Source organism: Cucumis melo, chromosome 11 (assembly GCF_025177605.1).
Source record: "Cucumis melo cultivar AY chromosome 11, USDA_Cmelo_AY_1.0, whole genome shotgun sequence".
Taxonomy (NCBI): domain Eukaryota; kingdom Viridiplantae; phylum Streptophyta; class Magnoliopsida; order Cucurbitales; family Cucurbitaceae; genus Cucumis; species Cucumis melo.
In genome coordinates, this window is record NC_066867.1 from 28,173,702 (window position 1) to 28,185,640 (window position 11,939).

General features: G+C 34.1%; 2 protein-coding genes across 4 annotated transcripts; one reads left to right on the forward strand and one right to left on the reverse strand.

The window, feature by feature from the left end:
- Window positions 1-1,986: 1,986 nt before the first annotated feature.
- On the forward strand, window positions 1,987-5,551 carry LOC103502997 (SNF1-related protein kinase regulatory subunit beta-3). Of its 3 annotated transcripts, none has more exons than XM_008467139.3 (4): window positions 1,987-2,065; window positions 2,384-2,485; window positions 4,822-4,919; window positions 5,009-5,551. In XM_008467139.3, the coding sequence occupies exons 3-4, from the start codon at window positions 4,893-4,895 to the stop codon at window positions 5,333-5,335; spliced, it is 354 nt and encodes a 117-aa protein (XP_008465361.1). In that variant the 5' UTR covers window positions 1,987-2,065; window positions 2,384-2,485; window positions 4,822-4,892; the 3' UTR covers window positions 5,336-5,551. The 3 variants fall into 3 exon arrangements, with proteins under 3 accessions (XP_008465361.1, XP_008465360.1, XP_016903370.1); XM_008467138.3 differs by having other exon boundaries at window positions 2,015-2,161; XM_017047881.2 differs by lacking the exon at window positions 1,987-2,065 and adding an exon at window positions 2,209-2,227.
- A 3,446-nt stretch (window positions 5,552-8,997) lies between these two features.
- On the reverse strand, window positions 8,998-11,209 carry LOC103502996 (UDP-glycosyltransferase 86A2). The gene is made up of 2 exons (XM_008467137.3): window positions 10,690-11,209; window positions 8,998-10,190 (listed from the first exon to the last, which is right to left on the reverse strand). The coding sequence occupies exons 1-2, from the start codon at window positions 11,207-11,209 to the stop codon at window positions 9,247-9,249; spliced, it is 1,464 nt and encodes a 487-aa protein (XP_008465359.1). The 3' UTR covers window positions 8,998-9,246.
- Window positions 11,210-11,939: the final 730 nt, after the last annotated feature.

Below are 11,939 nucleotides of genomic sequence, written 5' to 3' on the forward strand. Positions count from 1 at the left end.
CCCGACGCACTCCTTATGGCGTCGGGAAAACCTAGGCCTTTCCCGACGGACTACCTACGGCGTCGAAAAAACCTAGGCCTTTCTCGACGCATTACTTGCCTTTCCCGACGCACACTTACGGCATTGGAAAAACCTAGGCCTTAGGATTACCCCTTATTCCCACGTGAGGCTTGTCCCGACGCATACGGCATCGGGAATACCCCTTATTTCCCGACGTCTTGTGCCCGACGCATGAATTGTGCGTCGGGAAAACCTCTTATTCCTGATGTCTTACTTTATGCGTCGAGAATAGCTTTTTCTCCCGACGTCTTACTTTATGCGTCGGAATAACCTTTTATTGCCGACGTCTTTTATGCCGACGTCTTTTTTGACGTCGGAAAAAGTCCGATTTCTTGTAGTGCTAGCTACACAATTTCAAATGAAAGATTTGGGAGATGTACAATACGTTATCAGGATCCAAATAGTTTGAAACCGAAAAAACAGAACACTAGCCATGTCTCAAACATCATATATAGACAAAATGTTGTCGAGATATAAGATGCAAAATTCCAAAAAGGGTTTGTTGCTGTACAGATATAGAATTCATTTGTCAAAGGAACAATGTCCTGAGACACCTTAGAGGTTGAGGATATGAGAAATATGCTTCCGTTGTTGGGAGTTTGATGTATGCAATGTTATGTAATAAACCTGACATTTACTACTCAGTAGGGATGATCAGTAGGTATCAGTCTAATCCCGAACGTGATCACTGGACAACCATTAAGAATATTCTAAAATATCTTAGAATAACTAAAGACTACATGCTTGTGTATGGTACTAAGGATCTGATCCTTACTAGATACACTGATTCTGATTTCCAAACTGATAAAGATGCTAGAAAGTCTACATCAGGATCAATATTCACTCTAAACGGAGGAGCAGTAGTGTGGAGAAGCGTAAAGCAAACTTGTATAGCCGACTCCACAATGAAAACTAGCAGCTTGTGAAGCAATATGGCTAAGGAAATTCTTGACAGATTTAAAAGTTGTTCCAAATATGCATCTGTCAATCACTTTATACTGTGACAACAGTGGTGCAGTTGCAAATTCACGAGAACCTAGAAGCCATAAACGGGAAAAACATATCAAACGCAAGTACCATTTTATCAGAAAAATTGTACATCGTGGTGACGTTGTAGTGACTCAGATATCTTCTGAGCAAAACATTGCTGATCCTTTTACAAAAGCCCTCACGGCTAAAGTGTTTGAGGGTCACCTACAGAGTTTAGGTTTACGATGTTTGTAAACTAAGACAAGTGGGAGACTTATTGAGCGTATGCTCTAGTTTTTTATATTCATATGTTTATTGTACTCTTATGTATTATTCTCTCTCATGGTTAAATTCAACGTTTTTCTCCCACTTGGACTTATTTGTTAATCAATTCATTCATGTCTTAAACTTTAAACTTCATGTTAATTGGTCTTTAAAGTTTTAAAAGTATCTAAATGCTATTTCTTTTAAAGAATTGAAAAAAGTGTCTAAAATTTTAATTTTGTATCTATTAAAGTTTTAAACATTAAAATTTGTAGGTAAAGTTTAATTAATTAAGTACATATAGAACTCAATTTTTATGTGCTTACACTTTTTTTTTGTTGTAAAAATTATAAACGCAAATATACGAATAAACTAAATAATTTTTATTAATATAACAAAATTAACCAAAGTATTTACAAAATAGCAAATATACGAATAAACAAAATAATATTTTTTAATATAATAAAATTAATCAAAATATTTATAAAATATTAGAGTAAGTTCTATCATTTAAAATAACTAATTAAAATATATTTTGAAATATAGTAAAATAAATTAAAATATTTATAAAATAGAAATTTTGAAATAAGTTCTATGGTGTTTGTTATATTTATTTAAAATATTTTGTTAAATTTGTGAACAAATTTATCTTAATTAATTTATTATATAATATTAAAAATAAAGGGAGGAAGGGAAGCATGTGCGTCCTCTAAAATAAGCAGTTGGGGAAAGGATTCCCTTTCGCGGATTCGTTTGAGGAGGCAGTCCCTGTGTTGGTCCCCTTTGCCTTTTTGATTTTGAGTTTTTCAGCTTTCAAATTCATCTTTTTCTTCTTCCTTTCTTCATTACCTCTGCCTCTCCTTTCTCTGTAACTATCCATTTACCTTTTTCCCCTTTTCTTTCCAAATCCTTTACTCTTCTTCTCTTCTTCAGGGTTTTTCCTATTTCAACTTCTATTTCTTCCCTTTTACTTTCTTTTTTCCTTCTTCTATTTCACGCACCTCCAAATTTTAGCTTTTTTAGACTTTACATTGCTTAATCTTCTTATCTGACTCAATTTGTTTGATGGGTTTATTGTAATTTCTTGCAGATTATCTTTTGGAATTCAATTATTGTTCCATTTTCGTTTCTGGGTGTTGCTCTGGTCTTTCTCTCCAGCTTTGTTGAAGGGTCGAATTCTTTAATCATCCAGGTCAATCTACTCTTGAGCTACAATCTTTGATATATATTTATTTTTTTTTTCTTTTCGTTTTTACATAATGCTTGTTTTTCTTGCTTATCATTTTCGTTTCTTCTTCGCTTTTGGGGCTTGAGAATGCCTGCAGCTTAGCTTAAAGATACTCGATTAGATTTTATGTACGTTATTACCCTTATGATGTTCATTGTTTTCCTTTTAATATTTGATCCCATCATGTGGGCATACTGTGTTATTTATAGTTTATTTTTTCTCTTAAGGGTTTCAATTTGTTTCTCTTTCGTTTTCTTGTTAATCTGCACTATGTGCATGTTGAATTGAAAGCATGATACAGCCAATTACAGCATTGAGGGAGTTATACATTGATGACCAAAATAGATTTCTGATCTTGAGGTGTTTGTGTGTGTTGTGGGGAGGGGGGATAGAGAGAAAAATTATTGGCAATACTTGCTCATAGAAGGTTGTTTTCAGAATTGTTGGAAAGAGCAAAGTGGTACTTGCTCATCCTATTTTTTGCGGCATGTTTTTTTTTGTTCCTCGATGTATTCTTTCTTTCTTTCTTTTTTTTTTTAATAAAACTTTGGTGTGGCTTCTTCCAATTCTCACATCAAGAATCTAGTAAGAGGTTGATCCAATATCACACCTATCATTGATGAATTAATGCAACTTTGCTCTATTCCAATGTTTGGTACTGTCTTGGTTGTTTGTAGACAATGAAATGGTTCTTAAGCCATACTATTTCCTTGTGAATTTGAGGAATGCCTTTATCTTTACTGCTAGAAGTGGAAAGACTTTATCTTGATTTGTGTAATCATTTATTTCTCCATTGTTTACTTGTTATAGTCTTTTGATTTATTTCCTGTCTTTTATCATTAAATTGTTTGGTATGCTTCTTTTAATGTCTGACTAGCTATGCTTCTTTTAATGTCTGACTAGCTATGCTTCTTTTAATGTCTGCCTATCTAACTCTATTATTGGATGTTATGGATTAGTTATTAGACAACTCAGTTCTTCAATGTTTATTTTGTTTGTATGATTGCTCTATTCATAACTATTAACATCCAGCCACATTGTTCTCCAGTCTGTAAATTTATGGTATTCTTGTGATTGCTTTCATGGCCGACTAACTACAAAACAAGCTCTACGCTCCTTTGTTAGAGAAATCTTAAAGGAGCAGCCAATGCCTAAACCATCTCCCAAGAACTCTCTACATCTCTATTTTCTCAAGCCTAATGTTCCTTAGATGGAAAGTGAGTAGCTTACCATGGGGCCTTTCCCATCCTAAAGATTACGGTGAAAGGTGAAACAGCACCTCCAAAAGCCTAATAAATTGTTGTCAATTGCACTTACAATTAAATTGCCATCCCAAATAACATGCATCAAAGCAATTTTACAAACATTGCAGTTCTAGGATTCCAAAAGAAGAAAAGACAATCTCTGCATGAGGTCAATAGAGTCGATCCACGTGTGAGAGCCAGAGCCTTTCTGGGGGAAATTTTTTACCTTTGAACCACATTCCACCTTCTAGAGTGAGAACGAAAAGGGAGTGAATGGTGAGGTCTGTGAAAAAGAGAGAAGAAATTAATTAAGGTAACCTCTCAATGAAGATTAGAGGATAAACATTGAACATCCCTACTTTCAGTCACGGAAAGAATGATCACAGGTGCGACAAGGTGATCAGAGGATAGTAGTTAAAAAACAGTGGAAGAAAAGCTACTAAGGCATTGAGTTTAACATTGTTCCATTATTCCCAAATATCCTCACTAATATTTTGATCAGATTCTGTTGGCTATACATGTATTGTTCCATTTAGTTACACCAATCTATGCTTCAAAGACTAACACAAGGCATTCTTTTCCAAAAATTTCCATTTAGTTGAATTTTATTAAGCTTGAAATTAGAGAATGTGGTATAACTCAACGACATTTGAAACTTTAATAGTCTGAAAACTCATAGAATACTTAAAGGGTTTTTTCCATTGCACATTCTTGGATCCAAAAACAGATTTCTTGCTCAATAGTCTCCTTGGTCTCTCGATAAGTTCCCAAGGCTCTGGTTAGTATACAAATGGAAACATAGCATGGAAGAGAAATGCTGTTGAACGTGCTACACTAACTAGAGCTCATCTTCTTCTGGTTTCTGAGTACTTGTATTAGGAGAATGAAATGTCATGTTTTTTCACCTTCATTTTAAGTTTATATCCATCAAAGTGTATACAGTGATCGATATGAAAGTAGTTAGTCTAAAACCCCAACTCCAAGGTCGTATATACTAATTATTATACAAAAATTTTATGCGAATGCTTACTAAAAGAGAAGCTGTGTTCGTTTCAGGTTTCCAGTTTTATAATTTTCTGCAATTGATGAGTTTCTGCTGCTGTTAGCTTGGGACCTTTCATTTCAACATGAACAACCTTTACTCTGAAGATAGTGTAAGCGGCTAAAGTACTAAATCTAGGTCTAGGTGTTTTCATCAACTAATTACGTGAAATGGGGATTTAAATATGTAACCTTTCTACAGGATCAGACCACCGTAGTGGGTTTTGAAGTCCCAAAGTCCCCCGATTCAACTTATAACAACATATATGTTGGGAGCGAAGACGAGGCACGTGATCCACCACTCGTACCTCCTCATTTGCAGCACACCTTACTCAGCCAGCCAGCCAGTAGAGATGCTGGTGAAACTCTTCCATTGCCACAGAATGTGATTCTGAACCATCTTTTTATTGAAAACCGGGAGACTCCACGTTCCGTAGTGGCTCTTGGATTCACACACCGTTTTCATTCAAAATACGTCACGGTTGTGCTTTACAAACCGGTTCATAGAAGAGGAAGTAGCAGGGCTTAGTTATGCATATACATAAGAGAAAACTTTCACTAGAATTAGTCCGTGGGACATTGCTACATGGGTTTTAGCTGTAGAAAATGTTTATGACATTTCGATATGTCATTGAAGTTAGGGGTGGAAGCATTTAACTTCACCAAGTAAATGAAGGTTGACAAAGTAGATATTGTACCTGTAATTTTTGAACTGTTTAGTGCATTAATTGAAAACATTCAAGCATATATGCATCCTCCTCAGTCGACTTTCTGTTTTGTACTAGAAGTTTAGATGTGTATCTTATTTGAAAACAATAAAGACAATGTTTAAGAATTGGGGTTTTAGTGATGGAAAGATAGCAAACCAATACATCATTGGATGGACCATTTGCCAAATCTTGTCGAAAATATCAGCAGGTCGGCCAGTTAGATATTTAGAAAATGTAATTAAGTTCTCTTAGTGGGTCAAGCGCCCTTTAGTAGTGTCGTTTATCTTCATGCACCCTCTTTAATAATCCTAAGGACCATGTTGGTTGTAGGTTAAAATAAGAAAAAAGTAATCCTTAAAATCTCCTCAAACCCAATTACTAGTATTAGTTCAAACCATAATTACCTCATATTATTTCATCTAACATAGGAAAGTTGAAAACATTTCACCATTTTTCTTAATTTTTTTATAAAAATACTCTTTTTTCCTTAAAATATTAACTCCCTGACAGATAAGTAAATACACAGTGAAAAAAAAGCAGTAGCAGAAGTAGAAGCCGTAAATGTTCTGTGTAAAAGAAGGAATGAAGTCTGAAATTGGAAGAAAGAGGCAGGTGTCCCTAATCACTAAAGTTTCAATTAATTAAGCATCTTCAACCTTGCTAAAATGAACCAAATATTTAGAAAATGTACAAAATTTTAGTGATATGATTACTCACAGAAACCTTAAAAATTGTGTCTCCTCTGGAGGGGAGATGCCCGTGAATTGGACGCCCACATTAAAGTCTTGTTCTCTTCTCTAGCTTCACTTCATTTTCAATCACCATTATTATTGTATATTTATTTATTTATTTATGTGTTGCAAAATTGAAGAAAATGAAAGGTCATATTGACGTGAAATTGGAGTCTCACATTAATGTGTTCGTCAAATTGAATTAGTTTGTAAGTAAATGTTGAGGCCTTTGAAACTAAATGTTATTTCATAAGGTTTTACTTTTGGAGGCCAACCCCGTGACTTAGAACCCAAAATTTAATATCAACCTTCGCCTCGTTTTCAATTTTTCTGCCGCCTTACCATTATGGACCACACCATTCTTGATTTCGACATGTCGTTCCATATTCCAGAATTTTTCTATTCCATAGTTTTTCTTTTTTATGTCGTCGTTTCTTTCAAACTAACACTTTCACCCTCTTCAGTAACCTAAAAATTTGAATAATCAATTACCACTATTTTACAAATGGGATTGATGGGTATATGTAAATTTAAAACCATATTATCTAATAATAGTTATGAAAGATGATTCTCAAGTTTTTCGTAGCATATTAAACTCTTACTCCTCGTGGGATATTTGACTCCTAACTTTGAGTGGGTGTGGGATATTTGACTCCTAACTTTGAGTGGGTGAGTGAAGTGAACTATTATAACTCATTCAATGTTTGAAGATCCAATTATAATAGTTCACATTTCCAACTATTACAATATATAGTTGAGTAAAAGTTTACGTTTTTCTACTCTTTTTTTTGTGTTACACTATTTACTTTTTTTTTTTTTTCCATTGAAATTAAATAGCTACTTTAGGTTTAAAATCTTATATTAAAAAAACCAAGAGAGCTACTTATTCCATTGCCAATTGGTTTAATTTTTATCTCATGCTACCAAACAAATATTATTGTAAGTAATATAAAATGATTATCCTTCCTTATTTATTAAAATTGGGACAAAAGGTGTGCTACAACTGCAAAATTAAAGTCATCCATAAAAATAGAAGTCCAAAAATCAATTTGTATCGACTTCTATTAATCTTAGTATTCATTGAGGTTTAATTACGAAAACATGATAGTGATCTGGAAATGATAACAATAAGAGTAATAAATAAATAGAAAATGGGTGTAACTAAAAAAGTAGTGGAAGATTTGATAAAAAAATTCACGGGCAAGACCACCTCTCTGTTGAAACAATAGTGAATGCTAAAGTTAAAAAAGTATTATGATTGATGTCATTGCCATTACCATTGCCATATATCTATCTATCTGCCTACTCACGAGCTCATTTAAAGCTCTTTCTTTCAACTTTCAACCCCTTCCTTTTTAAACAACTTCAAACACACAACACACATACATACAAACACAAACAAAATAACCTTACTTCTCATGGCTTCTCTTTACCCGTATTTCTTCATTTATCTCCTCTTCCTTCTTATTCTATCTTCTCCTACTCAATCTATGTGTGCTCGTTGCGTCCCCCCAAGCGCCCCTAGCACCATCGTTAGACCGCTTGCTGCCACGCCCGACAATGCTGAAGACTACGAGACTGTGAAGCCTCAACTTATTAACCGAAAGAGGCTGGTTTTTGGTGGGAATGAAGTCAAGAGCTGCCTTCCTAAAGGCTTTCGACGATCCTCCGCCCCTAGTCGATTTGTTAATTATCATACTTCTGGTGGTTGTTCTCCGACTACTGATCATTCTATTAACACCAACCCTTGAGAAAATGAAAAAAAGATAAAAAGAACAGAGAATATATGTTTTATTGTTTGTTCCATTTTTGTTGTATATGCTTCTCCCTCCTTCATCTAATTTATTTTTATATATGTTCCTCATATATAAAAATAACTTTTGTTTATTCAATTTTTCTTATTATAATTTGTTCTTCAAAAATTGTGGAACCCCAACTCATGAACCTTGATTATATATATGATTAATTATTTGCTCTAAAGCTCTCTCTCTCTCTCTCTCTCTGTTTTTTTTTTTGGTTAATTAAATATCTCAATTTTTTTCCGTGGCCAACTTAGAATTGATATGAATTTTAATGGGAATGCAACAATGGCTAACTCTTGCTGCAAGAAAATGCAAAGATCAAATTGATATAAATATATTCCTGGTTAAAATTGCAGTAAAATTATATGTGTTTAGATTTAAGATGAAAGGTTATCATATATCATACCTTAATAAAATTTTGGTTAAACATACGTTGTAGTTTCCATTGGTTAAATACCTTTTTCCATGTAGTCTTTAATGTTCAAAGAGTTTTGATTTAGTTGTTCCCATCTACTTGCTAGGTATGTTAAAAAGGTGGTCAACGACACATTAACGACACATTTATAAAGTATCACTTAGAAAATTCATGAAAATTTCATGGTTAACAATGACGTTAGCTCAACTAATATAATGTTTATACTATAATTATGATCATCTACCTTACGCATTAATAAAATACTTACAACTATAGAACAATATGTATAATAAATTTGAAATTTCTGTCTATGTGATAAAAGTGTATAATCGAAATCTTAAAGGGTTTAATTTTATGTATATAATAGGACTTTGAATGATTAAAAATTTATTAAAATAATTGATCTATTAGACGTAGATTTAAAATTATTAAAAAGTTTAAAAATTTATAAACTAAATAGACACAAACAATTAAAACTACACTTTAATATTTAAACTTTGGTTTTTTTTTTTTTTTTTGTTAAGAGCGAAAAATATTCAAAATTTCAAAATTATAGTATTACATCATTATATATATAACAAAACTATCATTTGAATTAGAAAACGGTAGAATGTTAAACTAAAATTGAGATATATAAGAAGCTAGAGAGTTGAAAATTTCTACCGTTGTTTGAAGTTTCAATTTTCATTCAAAATTTTATTTTGAATAATTTTCTACTCAAACAAAAGCCAAAAAGGAAAAAAATGGAAACATTTATGAACATAATTGAACTTTTTGTGAATCTAGAACCTATTGCTTATTGTGTTGGACCCTTCAGATTTACTTGAGATAGCAACATTAAGATCCTTAATAAATTGGTTCATAGCTTTGTCCGAAGGTCCATTGGGTTTCACAGCATCTTCCAATTTCTTCCTCAATTCTCTAACCGCATCTTTATATTGTTGACACCCCGATTTTCCATCCATCAGACGCTTAATCTTCTCCGAAACTTTTTCCTTCGTAATCATCTGCCGTCCATCTTTCAAATTAATCCCAACCTTCCAATCCTCCACCACTAATTTCCGATTCGTGAACTGATCCGTAAGCAAAGGAAAACACAACAACGGTACAGCACACCAAATACTTTCCAAAATCGAATTCCATCCACAGTGCGTTAAGAACCCTCCGATTGCCGGGTGAGCCAGCACTTGCTTTTGATGACACCATGGCACGATCATCGAACGGTCAGCAACCTCCGTTCTGAATCCAACGGGCAATGGGTCGGTGTCGTTTGAGCTTACAATATCGGGTCGGAGCACCCAAATGAAATGGACTCCACTTAGTGAGAGCCCATGGGCTATTTCGGTGATTTCGGATTTGGTGACGTGGGCGTAACTTCCGAATGAGACGTAGAGGACTGAGGTGTGGGGTTTGGAGTTGAGCCAGTGGGTGCAGTCGGACTCGGGCCATAGGCTGGTGGGGACGGAGCTTTTGGTGAACCCAGGTGGGAAAAGGGGTCCGATGGCGTAGAATTGGGTTTGGGCTTGGAGAGCGGAAATGGTGTCGTTTTCGAGGTCTTGTATGGTGTTACATAACACGAAATCTGCTTTTCTAACGTCTTGAAATGCTGCGAATATGATTTGGTGACAAACCGATGTCGTATCGGTTTCTTGTAAATAGGACATCATATCTTTTGGATCGATTGTGGGTACCCCCGGTATGTAATCTATGGCGTCCTCTCGGATATCTGTTTCAAAATATAAGAATATATATGAGATACTTTCAAACCCTCATATTCAGAAGTCTTTTTCCTGAAAATATATGAATTAAATATTTGTTTTGCACCATAAATTATACGATATAAAGACACTTTCTTTAGTACGAGAAATAATATAAAGAAAAAAAAAATAAAAGTGCAAATACTAAAATAAACATATTAAAGGGATCAAAGTCAACTCTATATAACGTTCACAAAACAAGAAATGCTAACCATCAAAATATCTATATATAAGTTCCTGTGGACGAAGTTCAAATAAATATGAAAACGAATTTAAAACAAAAAGAAATGCAGTGATTCAAGTTTAGAGAAGTGGAAATATATTTAAATTCAAATAAAAGATTAGAAATCATATATACTTTTCAAAATTTTTTTGTTTGATTGCAAAAATAATGTATAAGGCAGTGATTCAAGATTCAAGTTCTTGGCAAGATTTTCTGAGGTTTAATGGAAATGGAAAAGAAATAACCTTGACAAGCAAAATGGCGGTTTATACGTAGAAGATTCAAGTGATAATACAGCGTAAAAACCAAAGCCGGTTCTGTCCAGAACGAAACATAAAGCAGACCAAATTTCTTGGCCACTTTCGACGGCCACACAAAGAACGTATCCGCTATCAAACAACTCACCGCCTCCGTTTTTACAATTCCCTCCACCGCCTCCTCTACGTGAGCCGAAAACACATGCAAAAGCGACGCCATAAACTGGTCGTGGTTCAAAGACCGGTCGAATCCAACCGGCAACCCGTCCGACACGGTTCTGTACCGTATGTCCAATCCCGACTTCCGTACGGCGGAGAACAAATCATCTCCGGCGGAGGAATGGCCACTGCAAGTTTGTTGGTGGATGGCGTGGGTGTTGATGAAGGTGACGGTGAAGCCACGTGCGGCGAGGTCGATGGCCAGATGGACGGAGGGGATGACGTGGCCTTGGAGAGGGTAGGCGATGAAAATTACGTGGGGCTTTTGGTTCTCTAATTGTACAGCCATTTTTAGGTCTAAGGAGTATACGAAAAATCACAGGAATATTTATAGGTAATTTTCTCTTCATGAAAATTGACCAAGCTTTGACGTCCGGAAGAGATGATTGGATGTCCCTCATTTACGGATAGATTAAAGAATTGATATTTTAATTCACTAATTCATCCGCCGCCTTACTGAATTTACGATTTGAACTTTTAAATTAACCACTACTGAACCAATAATTATCACCATCTTCTATTCCGTCTTAAATTTGGAAGGTTTAAACTTTCATTCCTATGAACGTACACTTAGTATTAAAAAATATAACATTTACAAATCACGTTTAAATTGAAGTTTGATGATGGATTTTGACATAATATTCGAAATGCATATCTCAAAATTGGGGAGAATGATGAAACTCGAGCATAATAAAAGTAACATTTCATGTACTTACAACTTATTCTATTTAGAAATATTTTAAACTTTTATGTGCTTATTTAAGTTTTAGTATTTTTTTTTTAATCGAGAAGGGAATTATTTTGTACGATTGTAACAAATTTTCACTTAGTAAATTGTTTTGAGAGTGGGCTTATGTATTTTCCTTTAAAAGTTTTAGGTACATTTTTATGTTTTCAATTTGTTTTTTTTTTTTTTTTTTTTTTATCTATTTGTATTTATTTTTTCTTTTTGTTCTTATAGGTATAGTAATGAGTCTCAACATATCGGAGTTGGACGATTTGGGTAAGAAGAATGGGAA

What these genes read in the sequence shown, in the direction of transcription:
- LOC103502997 (XM_008467139.3), top strand. Translation starts at nt 4,893, where the DNA reads ATGAACAACCTTTACTCTGAAGATAGT. An exon ending in ACCTTTACTCTGAAGATAGT is followed by an intron (nt 4,920 to 5,008) that starts GTAAGCGGCTAA and finishes ACCTTTCTACAG; the next exon opens with GATCAGACCACCGTAGTGGG.
- LOC103502996 (XM_008467137.3), bottom strand. Translation starts at nt 11,209, where the DNA reads ATGGCTGTACAATTAGAGAACCAAAAGCCCCACGTAATTTTCATCGCC. An exon ending in CCGCCATTTTGCTTGTCAAG is followed by an intron (nt 10,191 to 10,689) that starts GTTATTTCTTTT and finishes ATTTTGAAACAG; the next exon opens with ATATCCGAGAGGACGCCATA.